This window comes from Anopheles coluzzii, chromosome 3, assembly GCF_943734685.1.
Source record: "Anopheles coluzzii chromosome 3, AcolN3, whole genome shotgun sequence".
NCBI lineage: Eukaryota > Metazoa > Arthropoda > Insecta > Diptera > Culicidae > Anopheles > Anopheles coluzzii.
This window is the reverse complement of record NC_064671.1, coordinates 10,183,637-10,209,777: the sequence shown is the minus strand read 5'-3', so window position 1 is coordinate 10,209,777 and position 26,141 is coordinate 10,183,637. Positions and strand designations below refer to the sequence as shown.

At 49.8% G+C, this 26,141-nt stretch overlaps 8 protein-coding genes across 10 annotated transcripts; 5 read left to right on the top strand and 3 right to left on the bottom strand.

The window, feature by feature from the left end:
- LOC120959786 (DNA-directed RNA polymerase II subunit RPB9) lies at positions 1–764 on the bottom strand. Its single transcript, XM_040383428.2, has 3 exons — positions 577–764; positions 368–496; positions 1–292 (listed from the first exon to the last, which is right to left on the bottom strand). The coding sequence occupies exons 1-3, from the start codon at positions 639–641 to the stop codon at positions 103–105; spliced, it is 384 nt and encodes a 127-aa protein (XP_040239362.1). The 5' UTR covers positions 642–764; the 3' UTR covers positions 1–102.
- A 301-nt stretch (positions 765–1,065) lies between these two features.
- On the top strand, positions 1,066–2,371 carry LOC120959785 (hsp70-binding protein 1). The gene is made up of 3 exons (XM_040383427.2): positions 1,066–1,219; positions 1,287–2,111; positions 2,199–2,371. Exons 1-3 carry the CDS (start codon positions 1,169–1,171, stop codon positions 2,268–2,270), a joined length of 948 nt encoding a protein of 315 aa, XP_040239361.2. The 5' UTR covers positions 1,066–1,168; the 3' UTR covers positions 2,271–2,371.
- A 1,744-nt stretch (positions 2,372–4,115) lies between these two features.
- On the top strand, positions 4,116–8,727 carry LOC120959781 (putative ankyrin repeat protein RF_0381). Of its 2 annotated transcripts, none has more exons than XM_040383422.2 (6): positions 4,116–4,551; positions 6,310–6,586; positions 6,663–7,084; positions 7,408–7,646; positions 7,718–7,870; positions 7,935–8,727. In XM_040383422.2, the coding sequence occupies exons 2-6, from the start codon at positions 6,324–6,326 to the stop codon at positions 8,250–8,252; spliced, it is 1,395 nt and encodes a 464-aa protein (XP_040239356.1). In that variant the 5' UTR covers positions 4,116–4,551; positions 6,310–6,323; the 3' UTR covers positions 8,253–8,727. The 2 variants fall into 2 exon arrangements, with proteins under 2 accessions (XP_040239356.1, XP_040239355.1); XM_040383421.2 differs by lacking the exon at positions 4,116–4,551 and adding an exon at positions 5,431–5,807.
- LOC120959787 (INO80 complex subunit C) lies at positions 8,664–9,241 on the bottom strand. The gene is made up of 2 exons (XM_040383429.2): positions 9,008–9,241; positions 8,664–8,942 (listed from the first exon to the last, which is right to left on the bottom strand). Exons 1-2 carry the CDS (start codon positions 9,150–9,152, stop codon positions 8,746–8,748), a joined length of 342 nt encoding a protein of 113 aa, XP_040239363.1. The 5' UTR covers positions 9,153–9,241; the 3' UTR covers positions 8,664–8,745.
- A 2,416-nt stretch (positions 9,242–11,657) lies between these two features.
- On the top strand, positions 11,658–16,397 carry LOC120959779 (thioredoxin domain-containing protein 11). Its single transcript, XM_040383419.2, has 5 exons — positions 11,658–13,092; positions 13,151–13,345; positions 13,416–15,016; positions 15,103–15,229; positions 15,300–16,397. The coding sequence occupies exons 1-5, from the start codon at positions 12,076–12,078 to the stop codon at positions 15,561–15,563; spliced, it is 3,204 nt and encodes a 1,067-aa protein (XP_040239353.2). The 5' UTR covers positions 11,658–12,075; the 3' UTR covers positions 15,564–16,397.
- Positions 16,398–16,504: 107 nt separating this feature from the next.
- On the top strand, positions 16,505–18,642 carry LOC120959783 (uncharacterized). Of its 2 annotated transcripts, none has more exons than XM_040383424.2 (2): positions 16,505–17,749; positions 17,839–18,642. In XM_040383424.2, exons 1-2 carry the CDS (start codon positions 17,255–17,257, stop codon positions 18,640–18,642), a joined length of 1,299 nt encoding a protein of 432 aa, XP_040239358.2. In that variant the 5' UTR covers positions 16,505–17,254. The 2 variants fall into 2 exon arrangements, with proteins under 2 accessions (XP_040239358.2, XP_040239357.2); XM_040383423.2 differs by having other exon boundaries at positions 16,505–17,758.
- Positions 18,643–18,682: 40 nt separating this feature from the next.
- On the bottom strand, positions 18,683–21,294 carry LOC120959780 (sodium-coupled monocarboxylate transporter 1-like). The gene is made up of 7 exons (XM_040383420.2): positions 20,698–21,294; positions 20,340–20,617; positions 20,193–20,271; positions 19,969–20,112; positions 19,762–19,902; positions 19,061–19,687; positions 18,683–18,984 (listed from the first exon to the last, which is right to left on the bottom strand). The coding sequence occupies exons 1-7, from the start codon at positions 20,928–20,930 to the stop codon at positions 18,693–18,695; spliced, it is 1,794 nt and encodes a 597-aa protein (XP_040239354.2). The 5' UTR covers positions 20,931–21,294; the 3' UTR covers positions 18,683–18,692.
- Positions 21,295–23,655: 2,361 nt separating this feature from the next.
- On the top strand, positions 23,656–25,879 carry LOC120959784 (uncharacterized). Its single transcript, XM_040383425.2, has 4 exons — positions 23,656–23,816; positions 23,956–24,252; positions 24,321–24,417; positions 24,485–25,879. Exons 2-4 carry the CDS (start codon positions 24,024–24,026, stop codon positions 25,149–25,151), a joined length of 993 nt encoding a protein of 330 aa, XP_040239359.2. The 5' UTR covers positions 23,656–23,816; positions 23,956–24,023; the 3' UTR covers positions 25,152–25,879.
- The last annotated feature ends 262 nt before the right edge of the window (positions 25,880–26,141 follow it).

The following is a 26,141-nucleotide window of genomic DNA, read 5'->3' as shown; positions in this document are numbered from 1 at the left end:
TGAAAATTGTAAATGAATATTCATTTACAAGGGAGAACATTATATTTATTCCATCAGTAATACCTGCACGAGCAACTTGCCATTACGGAACATCCATACGATTCATTCCGTCCACCGATGGCAGCAGGATGAGTTGGTGCACACGTAGTACAGTCTCATTTCCTCCTCAGCTCGGCGTGTCTGGGCCTGGAAGAAGACGGCCTCACGGTGGGAGCACTTCGGGCAGGCGTGTTCCTCCGTGCGTGGCAGCGTGGGATCCGATATCACGTCCGGTACAATGTGCGTTAGCTCGCTGAAAGAGAAGGCAGACAGGAGTGGCACGTGAAGAAAGGCCCATAGACAACACTACCCCACTCATCTAACTTACTCGATTTCGTGCATAATTTTGTTCACGTAGATACAGTTCGAGTCCGCCTCCTGCTTGTAATCACAGTTACGGCAGGCGTAGAGCAGAATTTTGTTTTCCTTGTCCTCCTTCGGATACAGCATGTTGTTGCTGGAACGAGGTAAACATTGTGGCCGGTGCGTGAGCATGGTGCTTGGTGTGGATGAAAGTTCGCCGATTATGATGCTTACCATTCCTGGCAGAACCGAATTCCGACGAATCCTGGTCCATCATCGTGTGCTGCATCGTATGCCATTGTTGTGTTTGGGGTTTAAGCTAAATAAAACGGACTATTTCACGAAAAACGGCACTATCCCAGCACGTCCTGCGTTTCGCGTCTATTTTCCAGTGTTTTGTTTGTGTTTCTAGAACGTTGTCAAAACTGACAGCTCGGATGGTGTCGGATTTCATCCATCCGACAGTTGATTATGTCCAACAACAAGATGAATTTTTCATGAAAATTGTGAGAAAATACTTCAACAAACTCTAACAATTTTAAAAACATTCAAATTGAACAGCATTAGAATAAAAGCAGCTACAATTTACGTTTTAGTTCCAGTAAATAAGCCAAAAAGTAATTAAATTCAAATTGAAATGAATTATTTCAGCATGTTGAAACATTTCACGGCACATTCTCGAATTGTCTCGAATGTTGTGACAGCTACCGTCGAAACCGTTTCGAGACCAAAAAAACTTCGGGAAAACAACATCTCGTGCGTTTTTGCGTATTTGCTAAACAGTTCAAAGAGTTGCGAAGAAAAGCCTGCGAAATAAAGTGTTAAAATGGCTAGTGGAGATAATCCCGACCAACCGAGACAGCCCCGCAACATGCAGGTACGTGATGGACATTTTCCTCAACCATTGCAAGCACAATTTAACACACAAAAACCTGCTTCCACAGGGCTTGCTGAAGTTCGCCATGGAAGCGACGAAAAGTGAAGATGCACCACATCCTGCCCACCTGCAGCCGATGGACGAAGAGCGGCGCCGGTTTCTGGAGGAAGCCCTCAAGTCCCTTACCGTCGACGTTGTGCAGCAGCTCGAGAAAGCGATGAAGGTTCTGCTCGACAGTGACTCCAACGACGATGCAAAGGCCGAAGCAATCGACACCGTGATTGACTACGTGCAGGACATCGACACAGCGAACGATTTCTACAAGGTGGGAGGGTTCGTCATCATAAAGCCGGGACTGGAATCACCCAGCGCGGAGGTGCGCAGCGGCACGTTACAGCTTGTTGGGGAGCTGGCCCAAAACAATCCCTTCTGCCAGCAGCACCTGCTCGAGCAGAACATACTGGCGAAGCTGACGGAGCTGCTTTCGGACGAACCCACCGTTGCACAGCAGGCCATGCACGCGATCTCGTGTATGGTGCGGCACCACGAACCCTGCCTGGCGGCGTTCATCGATATCGGTGGGCTCGAATGCATACTGGGCTGCATACAGACGGACAACGAGAAGCTGCGCATTAAAGCGTCCTTCCTGATGGCGAACCTGTGCACGGAGTTTGCCGCCGTTCGGGACGAGTTCATCAAGCTGAACGCGGTCGAGCGGGTGATGGCGGCAGTGAAACCTTCGCGGGACTATGATGCAAAGCTGGAAACGGCCCTGTCCACGCTGAACGTGCTGACGGAGTGTGCGGAGGGCGTCCGGAGGTGCCGTGAGGGCAACATGAAGCAGAAGCTGGAGACGATCATTAAGCTGAACGGTGGCAAAGAGGAATGTCAGGTAAGGAAGTTCGAAGGGAGGAGTTTATAAATAGAGTTTTGCCCCCAAAAACATGATAATAATGCGTTTTCTGTTTTCTATTTTTAGGAACAACTCGAATATGCCAACACGCTGCTAAAACGGTGTTACGCCGCAGAGCAGGATGGCACTGACCGGTAGAAATGGCGTGCGTATTCTAGTGAATCTAATGTACAACTCATCTTCTATCGATAAAGTTTCATAATAAATCAGTCTGAGCATCATAACTTGGCGCAATTAAATCCGCTGCTTAAATGTTCCTGTCAGCCCCAAAAACGTCAAAAATCCATTACCTGCACCAAGAGCCGCGCGCACATATTTTCCGACGCGCACCACCCCGGAAGCGTTTCCCGTTCCACGCTTTCGACAGACAAGCCCGGCCTACTTTGCCCAACGGGAAATATGGGTAACAAACAAACGCGCAAAGGTGCGCAATATTGCACCACGTATCGGGGAAGGCGCACACGCCAAAAGTGAGCAGAAAACATGTTTTCGCCATCGAATCACCCTCGAGCCAAAGTGTATCTAGGCTTTTGCGTTTGTGAGCGGGATTTGTTGTTTTTTTGCAACTTACTTTTTGCGCTCCGGCTTTCCGGTGTGTACACACGTACGTGTACGTGTGTGTGTGTGTAATCTTATTCGCGCGCCGTTCTTATTCGCTAGTGCGTTTTGTTTGTTTTGCGCGTTCTCCGTCGCGTCACGTGTGTTGCGCTGTATCGAGAAAAAACACGACGCAAAGCAAAACAAAAATAACGCTTACAAGTGGATGATCTATCGGGGTGAGGGGGAAGGGGTTACCTTTGTGTGTGCCATCCTCGCGAAACAGGAAGGGTATTGGCCAGCCCCCGGCAACTCGACTGACGGGTGAAGGTACCCATGCGGTAGCGGTGGCGCATTGTTTCGGAAGTCGACGGCGTGTCATACAACCATCGATACTATCCAGCACAAGAGTTCAAGGCCACATAAAAATAAAGGGGAGCTCTTGTTTAAAAAATTGTACCGTCTTTATGGTGAACGGTCAGTTCAACGGATTAGAACTCACATGCAAAAGTTCAAGTTCACGTAAAGTACTGGGCGTCTCCATGAACCTTTTTTTCCCTCGACCAGCATGACACGTGCGCATCCTTTATCGTACCGCCTTTTGGTGGTGATGCGATAGTTTTTAATTAAACCGCAACAATCACACGCGCAGCATGGGTGCGCGATCCGTTTCTAGAAGTGGTGATTTATCGGTCAAACGCTCTACTGAGATCAATCTGCAGAAGTGGAACAGTTACGCAGTAGTAATGACGCTGTGTTTGACCTGTTTACAGCGTGTTAAATTTCCTCTGAATTACCTATTACGATGCACCGTGTGAGCGTTGGTTTTTGTACGAGCAGAGCCGATATTGTAGAAATTAATGGAAAATAATTTAAAATACTTAATATCGTATCTCATCCCGATCTGAGTCAATGTGAGTCGCGCCTTGTTCCACGCGTTAACCTTCGTGCTCCAATTTGTTCCCTCCCTTAGTGATAATGGTAGTAATCACATTTGTTAAAATGCATGTTTCTGTGGGACCTTCACAGCCAACGGGTACAATGTACTGTGGTGCTGCCGTGCCACCGTTCTCTCACGCTTGATGCGACATTGTTTTGTTGCCGCTTGTCGCAAGGCGACGGAACAGACAACAATGGAAAACCGCGTTAAACATCACCAATACCACACCAAACCTGATTTTCCTTTATACGGGTGCAAAACCCAACGCCAATTTGGCACTCGAATCACGCGCCAATGCACAACTACGCACACACAGCTGTTGCGGTGCGCGAAATGGTAAGCGTGTGTTGCGCTTTTCCGGAAGATGCTGCAAAGAGAGTGAGAGCGAGAAAGATCACCACAAGACACACACACACACACACACACACACACACAGACTCACACAGAATTATAACCGCGTTGTTTTTGTTTGCTTATTAATTACGCCTTCAGTGTGTACGCTCTTTATGGTAGACAGGAAGGGATTTCCCGCTGAGAGGACATATACCAGGCAGGCTAGCCCGTACGCGATCTTCAGTCGACGATCGACTTCCAAGCAGGAAGGGCACAGAAGCTCATACAATACAAAACACTAGAATCGGATCCTTCCTACGGGCTGTAAAGGCAAGAAGGGGAAGGATTTCAGCTTGAAGCAGTGAAAGCAAGAGTGCTAGAAGAAGTTCACATACCTGTTCGAAGAGTGTAGGGCAGTGTGGTGAACCCCTTAGTGGCTCGAGAAACATTTCGGAAACAGTGTACCTCCAGTAACTTTCAAGTGAACGTATTGCTGCGAACATTGAGGCAAGAATTCGGTCCGCAGGCGCGGAAGTGAAGCTTGGTGACAACGCAAACAGCAACCGAAAACAATTTGAATTTGAACTCTACAAAACAAACGTTACAAAAGTAAGTGTTTTATAGTTCAATCTTCAGCAAAGTGATCTTCATCCGCGACTGCTTCATCAGCTCCATCAGCTTGCTTGCTGGCTTCCTGCCCTCTTGATTGATTGACAGTCGGTCGGACTACCCGATCCTACCAGACGGGCGGCATGTCTTTTTATGCTATTTTTGACTAATGCCATTGAACTTGCTGCGTGCGCTGGTGTGCACGAGACGCATGCAGCGAGCTCCAAATTCCAAACCAGGAAAGGAACTGCCGAGAATGATCCGTCACGCGCCAGCCAACCAGCTCATGCAAGCGTAAATGAGGGTAACCGGCTTAACCGATGCGCAATTTCGCATCTCTATAGGGGTGGGGACGGACGGACTCGTTTTTGGAGCAAATTGCTTTTGGATACTTCGAGACGGTGTACCGCGCTTGCACGAATGGTGCCAGTACAAAGGACATGCGGATTAGTGTCCCTCAGCCAGATGCTCTCGTTATCCCATCACGGGTGACAATCGATCTTCTTCAATGCTGGGGGAGGGGGAAAAAATGCGCACAAACAATGAGCAAAGTGGCACTGTTTATACAACAACGTGAAATATTATGCACATTGCACCAGCGTTGCAGCGTGCATGACAGTTTGCTTCGTCGGTGTACCGATCGTGCCGTATTTTTTTTTAAACAGCTGATGCTTGCGCTTTTCCAAATTTTTTCCACTCTCCGACAAACGGGCTGTGCTCGGTTTGTTTAGGTTTGCCCACGCAGTCTTTTCTCCTCTTCCTTATTTGCGTGTGCATGTAAACGATCGCGTGAGAGAGAATAGCGCTGAGTGCTACTCGTGAGTGGCGCTCGAGGGAAGGAAAACTCACTTCTGCTCTCTTCGGGATCTCATTTTCCTCTTTTTGCACACACACACGACTCACTTTCTATTACCGTTTTGAACGCAAGACTCAGTTCCGTTTGCGTGCGGTGCAAGAACGGAAGGCAAATTCGTCAATTCTCTTGGCCACATCGCTTTAATTCGTCCTAACGCGCAATTCTCCTCAACTCCCATCAATCACCCAGTGCTTCTTTGTTTCCAATACAACGGCAGCCGGCCGTTTTGGCTAATTAAGTACAACCGTGCACGTGCTGTTCTCCCTCAAGCGCCCTCCGCTTCCCAGGGCTGCTGCTGCTGCTACAAACACAGTTTGTTCTATTTTTCCCAATCTTCGATCTTTCTGTTGGCGCTAGCTCAACTCCCCCAGGACACCCTTCCACACGATGAACGGGCGAGGTAAGCATTTCCGGGTTGATCGTGATGTCTGGCCCCTCTCTCTGCGCTGGATTGCTGGGATCGGGTTGAAAAGTAGAGGGGCCGTTCCGTCGGTCGATTACGAAATTAACCCGTATCCGGCTTAAACGATCTGTGGCAAATTATTGTCACGATCGTGTGCGTGAGTGTGTTACTGTGTGTGTGTGTCTGTGCGATGAGGTAAAAGGTGAACAGTGCGCCCTTTTGACGATCAGCGGTCAGCTGTGCTGGGTGATGGCAACGAAAGGGGAGAGAGGATGGTTTATTTTTGTAAATTACGAAAATCCTCTTCACACGTCATACGAGCGAACGAGAGCAAGGGTTTTTTTTTATACCAAGCGAGCGGCGTATGCGAAACGATCATGCCGGTACTGTGAAAACAATAAACAAAAGGAAAAAGCGGATTTTAGTTTTAAAATGCAAAGTACGCTCAAACAAACTTACTAAATTGTTGAATTAATTTCCTCCCATTCGCGATTATTAGGACGCATTATCGCGATGCCGGCGGAGTGTGCCGCTAACCCGCTACAGCGGGCCCTGGCCGACGCCATCATCCGGATGGTGTCCATGGACGAGCTGCGCATATTGCTCGCCTGCGGTGCGAAGGTCAACGAGCAGGTGACGCAAGGTCTGCGGCCGCTACACTACGCCGTCTGGCAGAACAACGAGGCAGCGGTCAATCTGCTGATCGTGCGTGGTGCCGACATAAACGCGATCGACGAGGTCGGCTACAGTGCGCTCCATCTGGCGGCAGAGCATGGGTAAGGGACCATTTAATAATCCTAAAAAAAAGTAATAAAGCTATATTAATTTGAATCCTTTTTTACTATCACACAGCTACTTACAGCTCGCCAAAACGCTGCTCGATGCCGGCTGCAAGGTCGATTACCGCGAGCCCACCAACGATCCGTACCCGCGCACCACGCTCTGCGACGAACCGCTGCGGCTGGCGCTGCGCAACAAACACTACGAGGTGGCCCGGCTGCTGCTCGACCGTGGTGCTGATCCGAACAAGCGGTACTTTTTCGGCTCGGAAATCAATCTCGCCACCGACGTGGAAAGCCTGGAGCTGCTGCTTACGTACGGCGCCAGTACGGAGGCACGCGACCGGTCGGGCATTACGCCACTGATGCGCGCGGTCCGGACGAATGGTAACATTGATTCGGTGCTGCTGCTGCTGCACTACGGTGCGGACGTGAATGCGATGACTGATGCTAGGAATGATTACAGAACCGTGCTGCATTATGCCGTTCTATCAGGTAGGTTTGAGGCATTTTCTGCTCGATGATGGTTTGTTAATGATGGTTCTTTTCTTTCGAATGCGTTGGCTTAACTTGCGGCTTTTGGGGATGGCTAGGATTAGATCTTTTCGGTGGTATGTCTTTCTATCTTTCATTGGGACCGATTGACGGACTTACTACTCGAGATCGAAATCTGCTTTTTGGTCCACTTTTCCTTTTATTTTCGGTCATTCGCTTTACCTCCTTTTTGGCTCATAGACACAGGACGATCTTCTTGTTTCAATTCCTCCACGATCATCACATTGATGTCTCATTCTGGTCAATATTCGTTACTTTTCTAGGTAATGCATCACTCGTCACGATGCTGCTGAAACAGGGCGCCCGGGTGGACATTCCAGCCCCGCTGCCCGAGCCGGACCGGCCAAGCCCGCTCGATCTGGCCGTCCTGCGGGGTGATCCGGTGCTGGTGAGAATACTACTCGAGCATGGTGCGAACGTGAACCGTAGCAGCCCGGTGATTGGGTCTCCGCTGCATGTGGCCTGCGCCGACAATATTCCCAACAGAGTAGAGATCATGAAGGTGCGCTAAAATGGTGGTTTAAAAGGTTAGATTTAAAGGTAATAATGTTCCGTTTTGTTTCTACTCACCAGATGCTCTTGTTTTACGGTGCCGATCCCAACATTCGCGTCGTCGGAGATGTGGCCACCAATGCGATACTGCGCCCACCGTTGGCCGAGCTGCTTGCCAGCAATGAGCACGTGACGCCGCAAGAACTGCATTTGCTGCTACGATACGGTGCAAGGGTAAGTGAAGACAAGGCTCAGGTTCTCCTGTTCTCTTCCCTAATGCCTTATCCTCCTCGTGCAGGTAATTCTGAAGACCCAGTACCGCGATCCGGACGGTTTGCTTAACTGCCTTTCCAACCTGCACCACGAATCGGCCGCCTTCCGCATCATACTGGACGCAGCGGAAGAGTTTGACCCGTGCATGATCCGCCGCAACCAGCAGCTCACCGACGAGCAGCGCGATCTGCTGGTGGAGCGTGCCTCAGTCCCACGGAAGCTCAAGTCCCAGATCCGTGCCCACTACCGCCGACTGTTCGGGCGGAATCTGGGCGAGTTTGTGCCGCCCCTGTTCATACCGAGCGAGCTGAAGAGCTATCTGCTGTACGAACATAGTCTGTAGGGTCGTTTTTGAGGGAGAGCTGGTGTGACCAACTGCTGTTTTCTTCTAAAAACACCCTGATGGACCTGATAAGACTATGCTACTGGGTGAATGGATGGTTAATTGTCCGGTACTTTCCTTCCCCACCCTACACGTGTATGATAGACTAGTTTGTAGCGATGTAAGCGACTGTTCCCTGGGTCCCAGACAACGGGAAAAGGAATCGAGAAAAAAAAAGTAGGACGGTGCTTTCCATTTTCCGCGTTCTGTGTACGGTGGTGGAGAGCTTGTGCTACGCCCGAGCGCTCTGATTTAAGAGTGATACATTTTGTGAAACCCGGTTGTGATATTGAGAGTGGACCGATTTTCTCTACTTTTACACGTCTGTTCCCGGTTTAAGCTTAAGTGAATAAGGATCATGATCGGTGACTGTTAGGTTTGTAAGATTGTCGAATTTGGATCTTCGCAAATAAAGGAAGATTTAATACTTAATAAAGAGTGTTTCCTAGCGCTATTACACAATACTCGTAGCACCACGCAGCGCCAAGTAGCCGGCGGTAAGGTCCATCGGAAAGGTGCGGATGGTTTGGTACTCCTCCACGTTGTGGTACCGCAGCTTCGAGTGTGGATCCGTGTACGGTGCAATCAGGCCGGAAATGTCGGAATACTTTTTCGCCGGCTTTAGCGAAGGTGGAGCGTTTACTGATGAATCTAAAAAACGCGAAATAATATCACTAACACGAAATTGCAGGAAATGAGCTGATTTTCTCCCTCACAGGTAATGTCAGACTCCTTCCACGGCAGGGTTTTCTCGTGGGCTAAAATTTGCTTCAACGATTTCCACTGTCGCTTCTTTCCCATGGGATTCACCTCGGAGAGATCTTTGCTTTTGAAGCAGGGTTTTGTTGTTTCCACTTCCATTCTAAATGCTGGAGGGAATTTTCCGCAAAACGCCGCTTCTGGTTATTGTTTTTTCCCGTACGAGGAATGTAAACAAAGCAAGTGTCAGTGTAAAAGAGGTTGGATCGTTGCCATATTGAAATAAAAATGAAATAAAAAAATGTGACTTTGTAATATTTTTTAAACAAGCTTTGCACTTTTTTTATTACTGATAGAATGAAATTATTTGCGATAAAAGGTTAATCTACATTTCCAACAAAAAAAAAGAAAAATAGTTTTTATCCTCACGCCAGAGTGACCAGAAATACCGATTTATCTGTATTCCTACCGATTTTTTATATGCCTACCGATTCACAGATGACCGCCCTAAAACTACCGATTTTCCATTTATCCTACCGAAAATCACAGATATTTGATTTTTCAGTCGTTTAAGCTTAATCTGTGGCGCTTGGGATGCTATTTCAAGGATTGTTAACCACATTTGTTACTTAACGCGCTGATGCACGTTTGTTTGCTTGGCACTTTTTATCCGTTAAAATTTAATGTTCATAATAAGTAGAAAATGTCAGTTGCGTGGATTCCGAAAATTTCTCGTCAAATAAAGTCATTTAAATTTGAATTTGAATCTCGCTGTCGGCGGTTAAAGCTTACCCGACAGACAAAGAGAATGAAATTTTCAGGCGAGGGGAAGGTAGAAACATACGGTGGGGGTCCGGCCCAAGATCGGATCCGAAGTCCGTTGTTTTGGGCTGATAATTAATGAATGGCGGATGGAGCGCTACCACAGGGAGAATGTGCTCTCTTGCTCATTCTTCTTCTTCATTTGGCACAATAGTCGCTGCCGGTCAAGGCCTGCCTGTACCCACTAGTGAAGTGGGCTTGGCTTTCAGTGACTTATTGGTACCATAGCAGGATAGTCAGTCCTTCCTATAGACTACCTATAGGGGGTCGGTCTATTCGGGGCTTGAACCCACGACGGGCATGTTATTAAGTCGTTCGAGTTGACGACTGTACCACCAGACCGGCGCTCTCTTGCATGCCTTTAAAATACACGAGGCGCTCTCACTGAAAAGAACGCTCGCTCGCGCTGTTGCATTGTATTTTCCTCATACCCCTTCCTTTCCGTTTCTTCCCGAACAAGCTGCAATAGTGCGAGCGAGACACCGATACCACCATGCCGCTGCGAGAAAACCAAACTGAGCGCGCAGGCTGAAAGTGAACGCACAATATTACAATAATCGCAATATTATACGAAAAAGCGTTTGACAGCACGTGGGATAAAATCGCATGTGATGGAGCGCAGACAAGTGCCTTACTGCACATTTTTGATTAAAAAAAAATATTGATAGGATTTTTAAAATTCTAATTTTACAACGATATGTTATAAAACATTATTATGAACCTATAAGACAGTTTTCATTCAAATCTTACAACAAATTCAAAAGATATAGGCTGGTATTATTGAATCCGTTCGTAGCGGCGGCGTACGTCCCGAAACTCATTTTCCTAACGTACTAGATGGTTGCTACAGTTATTCACCGCGGCGTTGTAGGACCGGGCGCAAGAAATGTGTTGCCATCCCTAGAATTTCATGTGAGCGCCGTACGTTCCCGCTACGAACGGATTAAATAATACCAGCCATACTCTTTTAATCACAAAAAACATCATTCTTCCATACAAATTGTATGGCCTACCCGGGTAGGCGGTTGTACGATTACGTAATGTTTTTTGGTCGTACACAAGACGGTTAAATGGTTGCGTTCTCAACAGTGCTCCTGCCGAAATCTGCCAATATAATCTGGCCACACTGGACCGCAGGGCAAAAGCTCACTCGAAAGGTCAATAACCGTCGCAAAACGTCAAAAACGACCGTCGCCAGCGCCTCGAAATCGTTGCGAGTTTCGCTCGCTGGCGACGTCGGTTTGCAGTACATGCGACGCCGGTTTTGACGTTTTGCGACGGTAGCCGCCAAAAGCTCGCCTGCCCTGTGCGCAAAGTGACCAGAAATACCGATGTATATATATTTGGGTTTGAAGGAAAAAATCTCAATTTTTTGTAATCATTGAACGATGAAACTCATCCAAACAATCAAATCAATCTAAATAATCCAGCGAAAACCGAATTACAGCACGTACGATAAAATCGTATCCAATGGAGCACTGCAGTGGCCCTAAGCGGTCGCGTGGAGCCCCAAGGAAAAGAACTTGCCACCACTGAAAAAAAAGAATGAGCATCTTAGTTATTCTTTGGTTTAGAATTCCTTGTACCATTTTCAGATCAACACTTCAGAAAGACCTTCATTTGTGTAACCGCTGAACCAAATCTAATCCATATCCTAAGTGAAGGATGCATATTCTTTTGAAATGGAACTTTAATTTTGCGTACCCCCCCCCCTTCACACATCACGCTTAACACTTCTTTCGCTTTCACTTCTTTCAACTCGAGTTCAGTTTCGAGTTTTAACCTACCGAAAACTACCGATAAAATTTTGATGCGCCTACCGAAAACCGCCAAAATAATCTGGCCACACTGTCTGTCACCGCACGTGCAGCTGTGTGCGTGCCACTGCGTGTTGTTCTTATTTTGTTTCGCCAAATTGGATTACGGAGAAGAAAAAGGGGAACACAGAACTGGATAATTGGATTTACTAGCCTAGCAAAAATCGTATGCTACCATGACCAGTGAAATAATCCAGCCCGTGTAGCGTACATCGATAATCGTGATCCAGCAGCAAGGATATCGTCGAGCCAGGTGCGCGTTCGTTCCACGGCCGTGTGTGATGCTGCCAGCAGCAAGAAACCCACAATAGAATGTTTTGAGCCAAGTGGAACCGCGCGCGGACACACACACACACAGCGCTCCAGACTGCGGGTAATGACGTGGTACTGGCTCTACCTGAACGGGCTCCGACATCAGCGACCAAGGCGAATGAAAGCACTTCCCTATGAATGCGCTAACATCAGACCACCCGTCAGCAGAAGATTGCAGCAGCAGCAACTTTCAAGAAGCAGCGCGACTACGTCCTCCACTACCACCACCGGCACCGTCTGTGACGTCGTCTTCTTTGCCCCCTCCACCAAGCACGTTATCGCTAGCTGTGGCAAACAACCCGACACAACACAACCATCACCATCAGCACAGCGCCAGCCAGCTGCGACGTCAGCAGTTTCCTTCGGCGGGTCGCAAAGCACAGCCCCGCCAGCGTGGAGCAGCCAGTGGACCGTCCGCTTCCCCGGAACGACAACAGCCCCACGATGACAACCCGGCGGACAGCGGAACAACGGCCGCAAGCGTAGTGACGGATCGGTCACCAGCGGCGGGCAATGGTAACGTGGCAGCAACGGCGACGGATCCGAAGTTCGAACAACCGAGTGATAACGGCGGACAGTTGAGCGGTGGTGCAACCGTGGACGAGAAGACTCGCCGGTACAATCGCATCAGCATGATAATCATTTACGGGCGCGAGGCGCTCTGCATACTGGCCCTGATACTGACGACGTACGCGACGATCCAGAACAGTCCGCCCAAGGTGTCGAAAGCACCGCCGGCGGTGCCATTCTTTGCGAAGGGTTCGCTGGTGAGCGATTGGCCGACCGGGGCGCTCGGTACGACCCAGACGCGCGTCTCCGTGTCGGAACTTTCGCTCGTACTGTACTACGCGCCGTGGTGTGCGGAGAGTCAGTACGCGCGCCATGCGTACGAGCAGGTGGCACAGCTGTACTACCGCGAGGCACACTTTGCCGCCATTAACTGCTGGCAGCCGGGTGGAGAGTGTCGCCAGCGGTACACCAAGGTACAGTCGTGGCCGGTACTGATGGCGTATCAGCCGAGCGGGCTGGCCGTGCAGTACCATGAGGCGTGGACGACGGCCGCCCTGTCGCGGTTCGTACAGTCGCTCATGCTGCCGCTGCACCGGTTCGCCAGTCCGGGTGATCTGATGGATCATATGACCGGGAAGGATGTGAGTATGGCGTCCGGGGAGTAGCTGGAACTTGCTTTAATCCTTTATTTACTTTTAGGCGGTGGTGGTTGCATTTTTAGACGTCAGCCTGGATAGCAAAATCTACCAGCGGTACTATCAAGCCTCACTGAAATGGCTCGAGAAGGATCCGTTCCAGGAGGTTTCGTTCGGGGTCGTTACGGGCGAGTCTGCCCAACTGTTTGGCGTAGAGATGGTCCCCTCGATCCGCCTGTACCTCTGGAATGAAACTATAGTAAGCGCTTTTTTAGCTGTTAAAAGGTCACAAAGAGCGATTTTATGATTCATTTTTTTTTTATTTAAAGGAATACGAAGGAAATAGCCCCCGGTGGACACCACAAGACCTAAACGCCTGGATCCAAAAGCAACTGCACGTGGTCTCGCTGTGGGTATCCCCGCCCGGCAACATAAAATCTTTCACCCTCGACCCATACCTTCGCCAAGGGCCGGCACTTATCCTTTTCACCCCCCGCCCACTCTTCGAGGACAGTTCCGATGCGTACATGATGCTGCGCCAGCTCAGCATGCAGTACTACAACTGTCCCGGGGACGCCTGGATACTGGAAATGGCGCGCGAGTATATTGCCGAACAGCGGGCGGCCAATGTGGCACGGTACGAGGAGAAACGGGAGCACTGTGCGCGTGTACTCGGCCGCCATCCGTCCCAGGACGGCGAGGACGATGACGAATCGTCACCCGGGAATCGTCGCAATCGGTGCAAAGATGGTTTCAAATCGACCGTCTCGGTATCGTTTGTGAACGTGCTCAATACGTCAAAGTTTGTCGACGGTAAGCCGGTCGGTGGGGGAAAACCATCGTCGGCAGGGGAGTACTGTGACATAGCGCCGGCGATGGACTGCGCCAAACACGAAGAGTGTGGCGCATTCGGACCGGAAGGGCCCCGCAAACCTAGCCTTATGTGGCAATCACGTGACGCATGTACCGGACGACGACACAATGAGGCGGAAACGGTCTACGACCAGGAGCAATCGAGTGCAACGTCCATGATCGATGCCGAGCATGATTACCGTGGTCCGAAGCTGCTTACCCGTCAAAGCGTACGCCGTCAGTGTGAGCTGTTGCAGCTGGCCGAAGCGGAAAAGACGAACGTGTTCTTCACCGAACCGGAAAGACAGAATGAATCGATGGATTACTACGCCGCGATCGGTGGACTGTCCTGCAAGGGCAACAAAACGCTCACCTTCCTCAGCATGGACAGCAATCTGTACCACGCGCTCGGCGAGCGGCTGGGCGTGGATGTGCTGAACGAACCGAACCGTACCGTGGCGTTCATCGTGGACCATACCGACGAGTCGGCGTACGCGCTGCGGGATCCGATCAATCTGCACACACTGTCGAAATTCGTGCACGACTACTACAACCGATCGGTGCAGCGATTTTTGCGCTCGAAAGCGACGACCTACGCGCACACGCACGCGTTCAACGCGGACAGGTACGTGGAGCAGGAGCGGGGCTACCTTGAAACGCATAGGAAAGCACTTGCCGAGGCTAGAGCGAAGGCGGAAGCGGAGTCAAAGCAGCGAAAACAAACCGTGGAAGCGACAAACAAGCAGACAAAGGCAGGATCCCTGCCAGAGCCTACTCCCACATCGCCACCCTCCGAGCGAGCCCACACTACTGCGCCCACTTACCGCCGGGTGAGGGAGATTACCTCGAGCAACTTCCAGCGCACGGTGCTCGAATCGAACCGTACCGTCGTGGTCAGCTTCTACTCCGCCCAGTGTGCCTTTTGCTACATCCAAGCGCACCATCTGCTCACCGTGTCGCACATGCTGCGCCATCAGCCGGGCCTGTGGTTCGTGCGCATCGATGGCGAGCTGAACGATCTGCCCTGGGAGTACACGATGGATGTCTTCCCGTCGCTTATCATCTTTCCGCGCGGAAGGTAAGCGCGATAAGCGCTCGAGATAAACCGCTCCGCGGGGTTGAACAAGCGTCTAAAGTGTTGATTGTGCTTCATTTATCTTACAGAAAAGCGGACAGTCGTATCTTCCCCGAAACGTTGCAAATCAACGTACCGAACCTGATCGGCTTCATCCTGTCCAACCTCACGCCGGCGGAACGTTTGCATGCCTACTTTTTGCTCTGTTCGGATGTGGTAAGTAACGGTGGTATGATTTTGATTGCAATTTATGCTCAAATTCAATTTCTTCCTCTTTTTTTTTTAGAACGCAGCCTCGCGCACCGGTTGTCTGGTAATGCTCAAGCGCGAACTCTCCGACGGCATCCGGTTAAGCTTGCTCGACTGGCGCCGGGCAACGGACAATGCCTGCGAACGGGACCGCATCGTCCGGCGGCTGCAGCTGCTAAAACAAGCGTATCTGGGCACCCTGCGCTGTCTTAGTCATTCCTGTGATCTTACGCAGCTGGCGAACGAGCGGAAGCGGATCTTCCAGCTGTGGACGGAGCCAAGCTGCAGCCGGCTGTTGTGATCGTTTGCCGCGGGCCCGCCAAATAGCGCCCGGGAATGGGGGCGTTGGGAAATAAGGCTGATCAGTGTGAGGTTTTATTGTTTAGCTTTCCGTTCATTGTTGGTATTGTTTATTTTTTACTGTTTTATCGTACTAGCACGCTTACACTAGGCAAACGAACAAAAATTATTGTGCACAGGTGGATATTGCAAGACCCTAAGGGGGCTCCCACTCCGTTACGGTTAAGACATTTTTGTGAATTATTTACTTATTTAAAGTACCCTTATGCCCCAGACTAGCTGCAGTGGAGATGCTCACACTAGGTGAAATATTATTTAAAATGAAAAGGAAATGAATCCACTGGCAATTGGAGACACAGCGTAGGAAAAGTAAAAGAGTATTGGTTCGTTTCTACCGTAGCAATATGGCTTCCTTACAACCTCCTCACGTGGTTTTGCGCCACTTTTTCCTTAAGTATTCTCACAGTTAAAATGATATTACACGCTGGGAACGTAGTTAAAAGGACGTACCGATGTACGTGCCCGCCCGTGTCCTTACTTATCCTCAATAACAACAGGCAGCAGCAGCAGGACACTATTAGCCGCCCTTTCCACTGTAAATATAGTGCAAAACACAGTTTGATTAGGCAAAAACAAAAGAAAGCTAAACGAACGCATTATAATGCTTGCGTTTTTAAGGAAAGCGAAAGAATGCAGCAGCTCGCTCTCCCTATCGTGCTAGAACAGTCGGTTAGAACTTGATAGGAAAACAAAAACACACACTCTCGCGGGATACAAGGTATCCGGCCGATAGTTTAATAAAGAGAATGATAAGAGGTCTTATGAGCATGAAAAAGTGCGAATTGAGGTCGTCTGCTACGTTGTGATATGGCGCGCAGTGCCCTCGGAGGGGTTTCGCTGTAATAATTCACGAACCCTTATGAATGAGTGAAACCGCTTTGTTTCCCGCCAATGACCTTCGCTTTTGACAGTAACGCGCCCAGGCCGGGGTGATGAAATAATCGGACCAGGACCTTTCACTCTCGGTACAAAAGGGGAGAACACACACACACACACAAATGGTAGCAATCGTGTACTATCGGATGCCGCAAACAGCAGACACCTCTTTCAACAGCTGGCGTCGGAGGTCCTTACGGGGTGGAAAACCCTTCCCATTATTCGTTCATCACCATTGTCTGTGTGTGCCCTTTCCTTCGCGGTTGGGGTCAGGAACGTTCACGACCGTTTACTGAATCCGAAATTAATCATCCCCGAAGGGAGGTACTGTTTCGGGACGCGATGGGCCAGCATAAAATCGCTTTCGAATCGTTGTGTATCGTGCGGCGGCTCGATTTGTGCGATGTCATGCGGGGATAACGTTATTGTTAATACGATGAATATGTCGTTTGGGGCGATTGTGGTGTGCGATGAAACGAGTTAGATAAGCACGCAACGCCGGCAAGACCGCCTACCGCACATACCCTGGAAGGTGTCGAGCTTAAAGAGCAACCGCTGTAGTGGTCGTAGCGTGCTGACACTCGCCGTGCTGCTGGTTTGCCCTCACATCACTCACTCGCGGACATTTCGGATGAATGTGAACGTGATTGCACAGGCAAGGCGGGAAAACCCAAGGACGACCCACACTGACCATTCAGTCGATAATTGGAAGCGAAACGAGGCGCACACCTGCTACTCAACTTGTACGCTGGCCGGATGGTCCTTCCTCGGGCGTTCTTGGCCAACATTCGACGGCGACTAGCAGGTTCGCGTACAGTGATGCACACCGGCATGGGATGTTCATCGTCCGTTGTGCTTGAGGAATCGGTGCCAGCGGGGCATCCGCCAACCCCGGTAATGGATACCGACGGGGGGTACGGCCTCCACCAGCCACCAGCGTTCCTGCCGAAGCAGTCCGAATCGTTCGTCGAAGCGTACCGTCGGTTGGATGAGGAAATTTGCGCGCTCGAAAGTACGACGCCCGGTCCACGGCTGATGACGGCGGAGGCTTGGGTTGAGCTGCTAAACAGTGCCAAGAAGGGTGGAGTCGAGCAGGGAGTTACGGTACCGCCACCACAGCCACCACCTCCACCCTTACCGAATGAGGTGATGCTTGCTAATGGAACCGTCCCGAATGGTGGTGTATTTAGGCGACCGATAATGGCTGAAAAGGATCATCTAGCCGAGAGTGCCCGTGCCGAGCTGGTTAAGGTTCGTGAAGTACGTTGATGGAATCTCACCCCCCAAACAGTAGGCTTTGCATCGCTAACGAACACCTTCTTTTGCTTGTCAAATTTCAGATCATTCTCAAGCTAGACATCGTGTCGAACCAGTTCAAAGCGGCCCAGCAGGAAGAGTTTGTGGCGCGACTGTCCCGCACCGCCATGGACCAGGAGGCGGACCACTTCCGCGAGGAGATGATTGTACACGCGCGCAAGCGTGCGCTAACGCTCCGCAAGGACTTTGAACGCTTGAAGCGACTGTACGCCGAACAGGATCAGCTCCTGTCGACCGTTTACAGCGGTGCGTACGGTACAGTGAACGAACAGACCCTCGATACGGAGCTAGAGGCGGCACGGGATGTACGCGACCGGCTCGGTGGTGCCGTCGAGCAGTGGCGCATTGCCGGCGGATTGCTTCGAGCTGCCGCCAAAGGGCTGCACCAGGTCGTGGACTACTGGGAGCTGCTACGGCCGTCGAAAAGTGCGGCAGAAACGATCGAGCTTGCGCTGGACGCAAGGTCCACGTGTCACGGTGCACTGATGGCACTGGAGGCCGCCCAGGCCGCACTACCATCGGTGGAGATACCGTACATTACGGTCCGGCAGCAGTCCGCCGTGCGGCACGCACTCATCTACCTCCTCACCGATATGGTTAATCCGGCCCGGTATCAACACACCCGCGACGTGTTCGGTGTGTTTAGTGCGAACGTGGCCAAAGCCGTCCACTGGCTGCACGAGTGTTACAGTGAAACGCTGAAGCAGGACTTGGACAGTGCCGACCAGGTGGCGACACTGTTGGCGAAAAACTTGCGCGAAGAACGGTTGCGGCACATTGGGAGCCGGATGCCGAACAGGGTTTACGTCCGACCAGCGATCGGATAGAAGGGGGGTTGGGGGGAAACGGAAGGAACACACACACACATCGGAAAAGCTCATTTGGCGATTTTCTCTATTTCGGTCATCTCGCAGCTGCGCGTTAGCTTGTATTCGCCCTTTTCGGGCGTGTAGTCGAGCGAGCGGTACAGTGGCCGAACCCAGGGCGTGAGCAGGTTTAGGGGCACTCGTTCCTTCTGGCCGCCGGTTGCGTAGCTCACAACAATTCCGACGACGATGACAATGATCGTGCCGAGCAGGGAGTAGTACATGAAGCCGATTCGGAAGACCCACGGCACTTCGGAGTTGTCGTGGCCGGCTGCATCCCGGTAGAAGGTGCTGGTTTCCGTGCTGTAAGACATTAGGGCCCCGCCCCAAAGACAAACGTTAGAATGTGTGTAAAGAGTGTGTTGATTGCAATATATACCCCGTTACATTGAAGTCACTGCAACCATCGTACCGGAAGGGTAAGCTCTCGTACTTGAGATGCCCGCCCAGAATCTCCAGCTGCGCTCCGACGGCAATCACACTGAGCGATATCAACGATACGATCGCGCCCCAGAAAGCACCCTTTCCATTGATGTGCGGCGAGAACATCCCCAGAAAGAAGATACCGAGCATCGTACCCGAAGTAACGCCCGACACAGAAATAGCCAAGCTGAAGATACTACCGAGCTGCTCCACGACAAACACCAGCAGCAGACAAATCACACCGATCGTCATCACCATCACCTTCACTACCGTGCTGGCCGTTTTGTCCTTCAGCGCAAACCGGGGCCGTATAAAGTCCTCGAACAGTGTGCCCGACAGTGTGTTCATGCTGGTGGACATGGACGATAGGGCAGCGGAGAAGATCCCAACCACGAACAGACCCGGCAGCCCAGGGATGTGCCTCGCAACGTCCAGCACGTAGTAGGCAAAGATCTGATCGTACTTCTGCACCGTGCCCTCGTGGATGGGGTCACAGTCGTGGTACTTGCCGAAGATTAGCAGCCCATTGTAGACGGAGAAAAGCTTCACGAGAATGTGACCTACGCCGAATATCCAAACGGCCCTAAAATTCAGAATTCACGAGGGAAGAGATATGTTAACAGTGAAACAGGTGGTTGAAGAGGCATAAAGCCTTACTTCTTGGCACTGGACATATCGGGAATGGTTAGGAAGCGTTGAATACATTCAGGCGTAACTCCAATGTTTGATATCCACATGGACGTTAGGCCGACCGAGACTAGCCAGAACGAGGTACGAAGATACGGATCAGGATCCATACTGTGGAATTGGAAAAGTAGAAAATAATAGTTCCTCCGGGCATCCAAGAGTTCCTCTTCAACTCACTTAAACCAAATCAAACGACCTCCGGCTTCCGCTAACCGGAACACGTTCACCACTCCACCAAGCTGCAACGTCCCGAGGGTCATCACAACGAACAGCGCACACAGCATCGCGCCAAATTGCAACGTATCCGTCCAGATGACCGCACTAGACAAAATGGATTAGACAACGCATCATCATTGTGAGGTCAAGGACGAATTGTTTATCTCGAATCCCATCTACCATACCGTATGCCGCCGAATGTTGTGTAGAATATGCAGATACAGCAAATGATGGGCGTGATGATGTGCACATTGATACCGGTGACTGTGAGAAGATGAAGCGAGAAACGTGAGTGACGTGATGTCGCGTGGGATCTTGAACCTCAAGATTACCTTGACTGAAGGCAATGGCGGGTGCGTAGATGATAACGGGCGTGTTGAGCAAGCAGTAGAACATGAACAGACCACTAGCTAAGGTGCGGGTGCGCTTATCGAACCGCTGCTCGATGTAGCTGTAGCAGGAGACGGTCTGGAGTTCGTGAAAAACCGGCAGGAACACGTACACCATGAAGATCGTCACGATGAGCCCCGATATGGAGCAGGCCCAATACTGTATCCCGTACTTGTACATCTCCGCCGGTACACCGAGCATCGTGATGGCCGAGATGTGGCTGGAAAATGGTCGTGCGAACAAGGGTTGAGAGCGAATCCATTCCTTTACCTTCCCTCTACGCGGGGACATTCAACTTACGTCGCCGTTAGCGACATGGCCACGGGGAACACCTTCATCTGCTTGCTGCCCAGCAGATACTCGGCCGTGTTGTTTTGCTTTTGCTTAGCGAAGAATCCATAGTACACACCGATCAGTGCCGACATGCCCAGCATCGAGCAAAAGATGACATAATCGATCGGAGAGAAGAGCAATCGCTGCTCCAATGGTGCTTCGGTAGCTTCTTCCATTGTGGAGGAAACGGTTGGATCCATCGTTTACTGGAGTTTACGTTCCGAATTAGCAACAGTGAACGCACTGCAATCTTACGAAGCTTTGCATACACACAAACACACTGGCCTAACGATCGCCAACACGTCACAAAACACGGAAGTTGAGGCCGGCGTGTACTTCAATTACGCTCGATTAGGTATTTTTAGCGGCACTACGACACGCGCACCTTGGAGCAACAGCAACCGACGCCTTCAGTGGGAGAAAGTGGTCCATGTACACACGCGCACCATGTCGGCACACCGTGAACGCACGCGGCTGCTGCAACCTTCCCGGGGGACTAGCGCGGAACCGACTGCGGCCGTGCCACGCGTGAATGAGCTATTTTAAAAGATGTCAGCGATAGCGCGAACCGTGTTGCGCCGGGCTGATGCGTTGAGTACTTGATCGCGATTTAAGATCCCGCGCGCTCTCTCTCCCCCGAAAACCGACGACTCCATCATGCTCTCGTGTGTGTGTGTGTGTATACGGGAAGTGACTACTGAGTGAGCGGGAGTGGGATATCAGTCCGGTGTTAACTTAACAGGCAAGGCTCCATGTGAAGGGAGGGTCTATTGAAGTTGGAGGACGGGAAGATAAGTAGAACTGCCGTTACTTTTTTTCTTTACCAATCTGAGAGTTGTCCAGCGAAGGTTTCTATCGTCTCAGCATTCGCGTCTTGATGTCCAACACAAAGGCCTAATCCTCTCCGCCGTTTGAGACACGCTGTGGATACAAGGGATGATGCACACGTCGTGGACGGCTTTCTGTTATCATTTGTTGGAGGAGGGATGCCCAAGCGTATCAAACACAAAGGAACGGGAGAACGCCTTTTTAGAGAATGGGATGTCAGCTACTGTTTGAGAATGGATCTAGTTCCTAAGACCTAGCAGCTGATCGTGTTGTAATAGGTGTAGAAAGAGAGAGAGATACCGTTCGCGCGAACGGTAGCCACATAGATAGATTCCACGTCTACTTGGATGATGAGGCGTAAACCACGTATAGGGTGTAGGACGCAGCCAAACACGAAACTCATACAGGAGCTCACTTATTGAGTTCGTTGCTGTAGATAGTGCTATAAATAAGCTCTCTATATGATAAGCTAAAATAAATTTAATTAAACCAGAGTTTCCCATTCCAGTAAAGTATTGTGTTTTTTTCAGGCAAAGCGTCATCGTCATTCTTAGCAATTGTCCACGAATTTTTATCGTGCAGGATTATCTGTCGGAGATGCGTTCTTGATGACGCTTGGTAATCAATATTTACCTTGCGGGTGTGTTGTGTTAGCTTTGAGGAGATTTTATTTTTTTCGGCAGATAACGTACAGTACAATGAACTGAGATGAGATGAGAATTCTGTGGTTTACGTTGTTGTCAACCTGTGTAGAATACAGTTTCTTTTGGAGATTATCTCCGTTCTCGGTGAAGTGCATATTCCCAAGATATAATCAAATGATTTTGGTCGGGATCTTGCCCTATTTCCATAAATAGTGTTATACCCTGATGTTCTTATGGCTCCAAATCCCGGTTGGAGTAATTTGAATTGAGATCTGATAGGATTTCGTGAGGTGTACTTTTAATTTCTAGGTTACAAGTCCATTAGAAGACATCAGTTTTTAGGTACTCAATGATTTTTTTGTAGTCTTATAGAGGAATATACGGCTTCACTATCTTACAAAAGCGTCCTCATCTGATTCTACTCCAGAATTTTACTTGTTGCTTTGTAAATATGAATAAAACATAAGTGAAGATGCTTGCAAAGAGAACAAAAGTAGTCTATTAGACATACTCTTCAGAGCAATTGGAAAATTGAATGGTAGACTCTTCGACTTTTGCCCTTCTTGTTCGGATCATCTGCCCAAAGCAAGGACTATTGTTAATTTCAAGAAGAAGTAGGCTTATTTCCACAAACGTCAAAAATGTATGTGGAATACTAAAGAGAAGAATCAAATCCGTCATTTCTGTAGCATTCCTCGTGGACGCTTCCGTAATTAAAAAGCAATTCCACGAATCCCTACAAAACCCATCAAAAACGCCACAATTAGACAACGTTTGTGCTCCGGTCATTGTGCTCTTTGTTAGCGCATTTTTCTTCCCCCAATTCAATGCGCTCGTCAGCTTCCTACTAGACCGTGTCCGCCGGGATTGCGCTTTTCGCCGTCCCATGAGCATATTAGCATGGGTTTTCGCTTTCACTGCTTCTGATTGCCAGCGAACCAAACCCACCTAGACACACAAGTGCGCACACACATACACACGCACCCACACAGGTGTAAAGAATGTCCCTATTTGTGTTCTGCGCATTTCCCCCGTTCGTTGCAAACAAGCTGCGTTTCTACCTCAGCATGCTATAGGGCTCCTTAGCAACGGGGCAAAAAACAGGACGAACACGGTTTCCGGAAGGGTGTACAACTACTCCCTTTCTCTACTCCGTTTCCTGTTTAGTCCTTTTTTTCATTTCATTTCTTCCCTCTCCGGTCCTCCCCGTGCTCCTTTTCTACCCAGCGGAAGCGGAACGAAAACACACTCGGTGTTTATTTTGACTCATCGCTTCCCTTTCCCGCTTACCATCCGCTTGTACCGAACAAGGTACCGCGCGCCAGTGCAAACATATAATTCAGAAATCAATAAAAACATACACCCATCAACACCTTTCCAACGCTCTGTCCTATGATGTGTGTGGGGTGCGCGTGCGCCAATTTTCCATCGCACACACACAGTGTAAGCGGTGCCGTTTAGTCGTCCTTCTGGCGAGGGAAAAGTTTCCCTATTGCACACCAACATCACCAATACTACAAACGGAGCTGCTTGAAAATTCGACCAACGAAAGAAATTCCAGTATAGTCGTGCCAGTAACGCGTCGAACGCGTAGAAGCCTATTTTCTTTCTAGGGTAAGCAGTGAGTTTTTCGCGAACTCCAATAATAATCCAACAAGTTTCGTGTTTTTTTCAACTGGCTTTGAACTGTGAAATAAGAAAATATTGTTTTTAAATACTAAAAGTGATACTTTGTGTGTTTCACGCGTTGCAGAAGCACCCAGTAACGTTGGAATAGGCGAAAGTAGGACGCAGCACAAGGAACACAAGGCGAAGCACAGGATGAGTTGCCTTGGGGATTGCCTCGAGTTGGGGCCACCGCCCGATATGATACTGTCGATGCCACCGCCACCACTGTCTTCGTTTCTGTTGCCGAAAAACGCACTGGCCGCGAGCAAACCGAACGGCAACAGCAACAACAGCCTACTGTGCAGTGCTGCGTTCATCTGCGAGCCGTCCCTGAAGGCGAACGAACAGTCCGGGATGGAGTTTGTCGAGCTGCCCGGGAATGGTAGGCCACGATTGGAGAGAGGGTTGAAAGTTCATGTTTGAAAATTTACTTCTTTTTTGTTGTCGCAGGAATGGACGATACCTGGATGTTGGTACTAATTTCGTCCTGTGTTGGAGTCATCCTGCTTGGCGCTCTTCTCGCCATGGTAGTGCTCAAATGTCGCGAGTATGTAATTATAGCTTTAAATTGGTCTTTTCCTCATAATGGCCCATATTTTCCATTTCTTTTGCAGTCGATTCTGCTTCCGCTGCAGCTCGTTCAGCTACTCCTATCACGATAGCAACCTGAAGCAACCTCCACTGCACGCCCTGGGTCATGAACCGTCCACCGCCAAGGCGGCTGTATTTATGCCCGGCGGAACGATTCTCTATCCCACCAACCATCTGCACCATCACCACCATCAGCCGCCAGCCCATCCTGACAATCGTACCCTTTGGGCGGCCCTCACACCGCACGGCACGCAACACTTCATCACGGAATCGTACGGCGGCAATCCGGAGGACCATTATGAAGTGATTGACTATGGGCGCAAGCACGAGCAGTACATCCCCTCGACCCACGGCACTATCGTGAAGAGCAAGAACTCGTTCGAGAACTCGGGATTTGTCGATTACGATTATGAAGATCCGACACCTCTGATGGAATCGTACGCACACTTTGACGATATGGACTCGGGATATCAGGAACCGCAGGAGGTGCTGGGTTCGCTGAACCGTGCAGGTAGTGCTGCCAACCGTACCGCCACGCTGGTCTCATCGCCGACGCGCATCGAAAATCCCAACATGGCCCCGCTGAACCTGTACCCAACCATGCTCAGCTCCACGATGGGCAGGAAGGCACACGGCACAGGCACTGGTGCTGGATCACTGTCCCGGCGGATCAGTGACATCAAGAACTGAAGTGGTGGAGGAGGAGTGCGAGAACAGAGGCGAGAGAGGGCGAAGCGACGGCGATTGAGTGAGAATGGAACACATACATTCCTAATAGACACGACACGTCCTCCTGCCAGGGGAGGAAGCGTGGGTTGAAAAGAACTACTAAGTACTTGCGTTGGACGTGCCGGGGAGCTGGCAAAAGCAGTCTCCAAGCTACGGTGCGCGATGGTGGTGGCACGCCGGATCGAATTGATACTGAATTGAGAAGAATGTTCCTCTAAGATGGTAGAACAGTGAAATGATTTATAACTTACTACTAAAGCAGAAGATACCAAACCAAACCCAACTAGACACACACAGATATCTTCACCTTTCACAGGCCCTTTTCCACGCGCGTAAACAAACCCTCCCGACTGCTTAACCTGCTACTGTATTACCACGCATCTTAACTATAACAATAATAACTACCACGCATAATGCAATGCCCCTACGTGCAGGTGCACAACAACAACTCTCATCTCCATTCAATGCAATGCAAACACTGAATGCGACATTTCATATTCTTAGTGGCTCAATTGCTGGCTATTGCTTTCATACAACAAGGCAGAGAGAATCGAATAGGAGGGTAGATCAGAGCAATGTCCATACTCCAGTCCAGGGCGAAGGCGATGAACATTTTGTGGGAATTTTAAAAGCAACAAAACATGGAAACAGCAAGCAACAAACAATAAACATAATACTCTAGATCTTAAGGAATGGAGTGTGTGTTGGAGGAGTTCACGGTGGAAGAGTAGAAAGAACGTGAGTTGAGAGACTGTTCAGGGGTCATTTATATGTCTTTCCTAGTCTAGTCCTCATGATATCTTTAAGCTTTATAGTAAGTATACTTACCTGAAACCTTCAACTTTCTATCAACTTCCCTGTCATATTCACGTTTAGTTCGGACAACATCAAGTTCTTTGTATCTCTTGAAGTTACTTGCATATCTTATGTTTTTCACAAAGTAATTTCGGT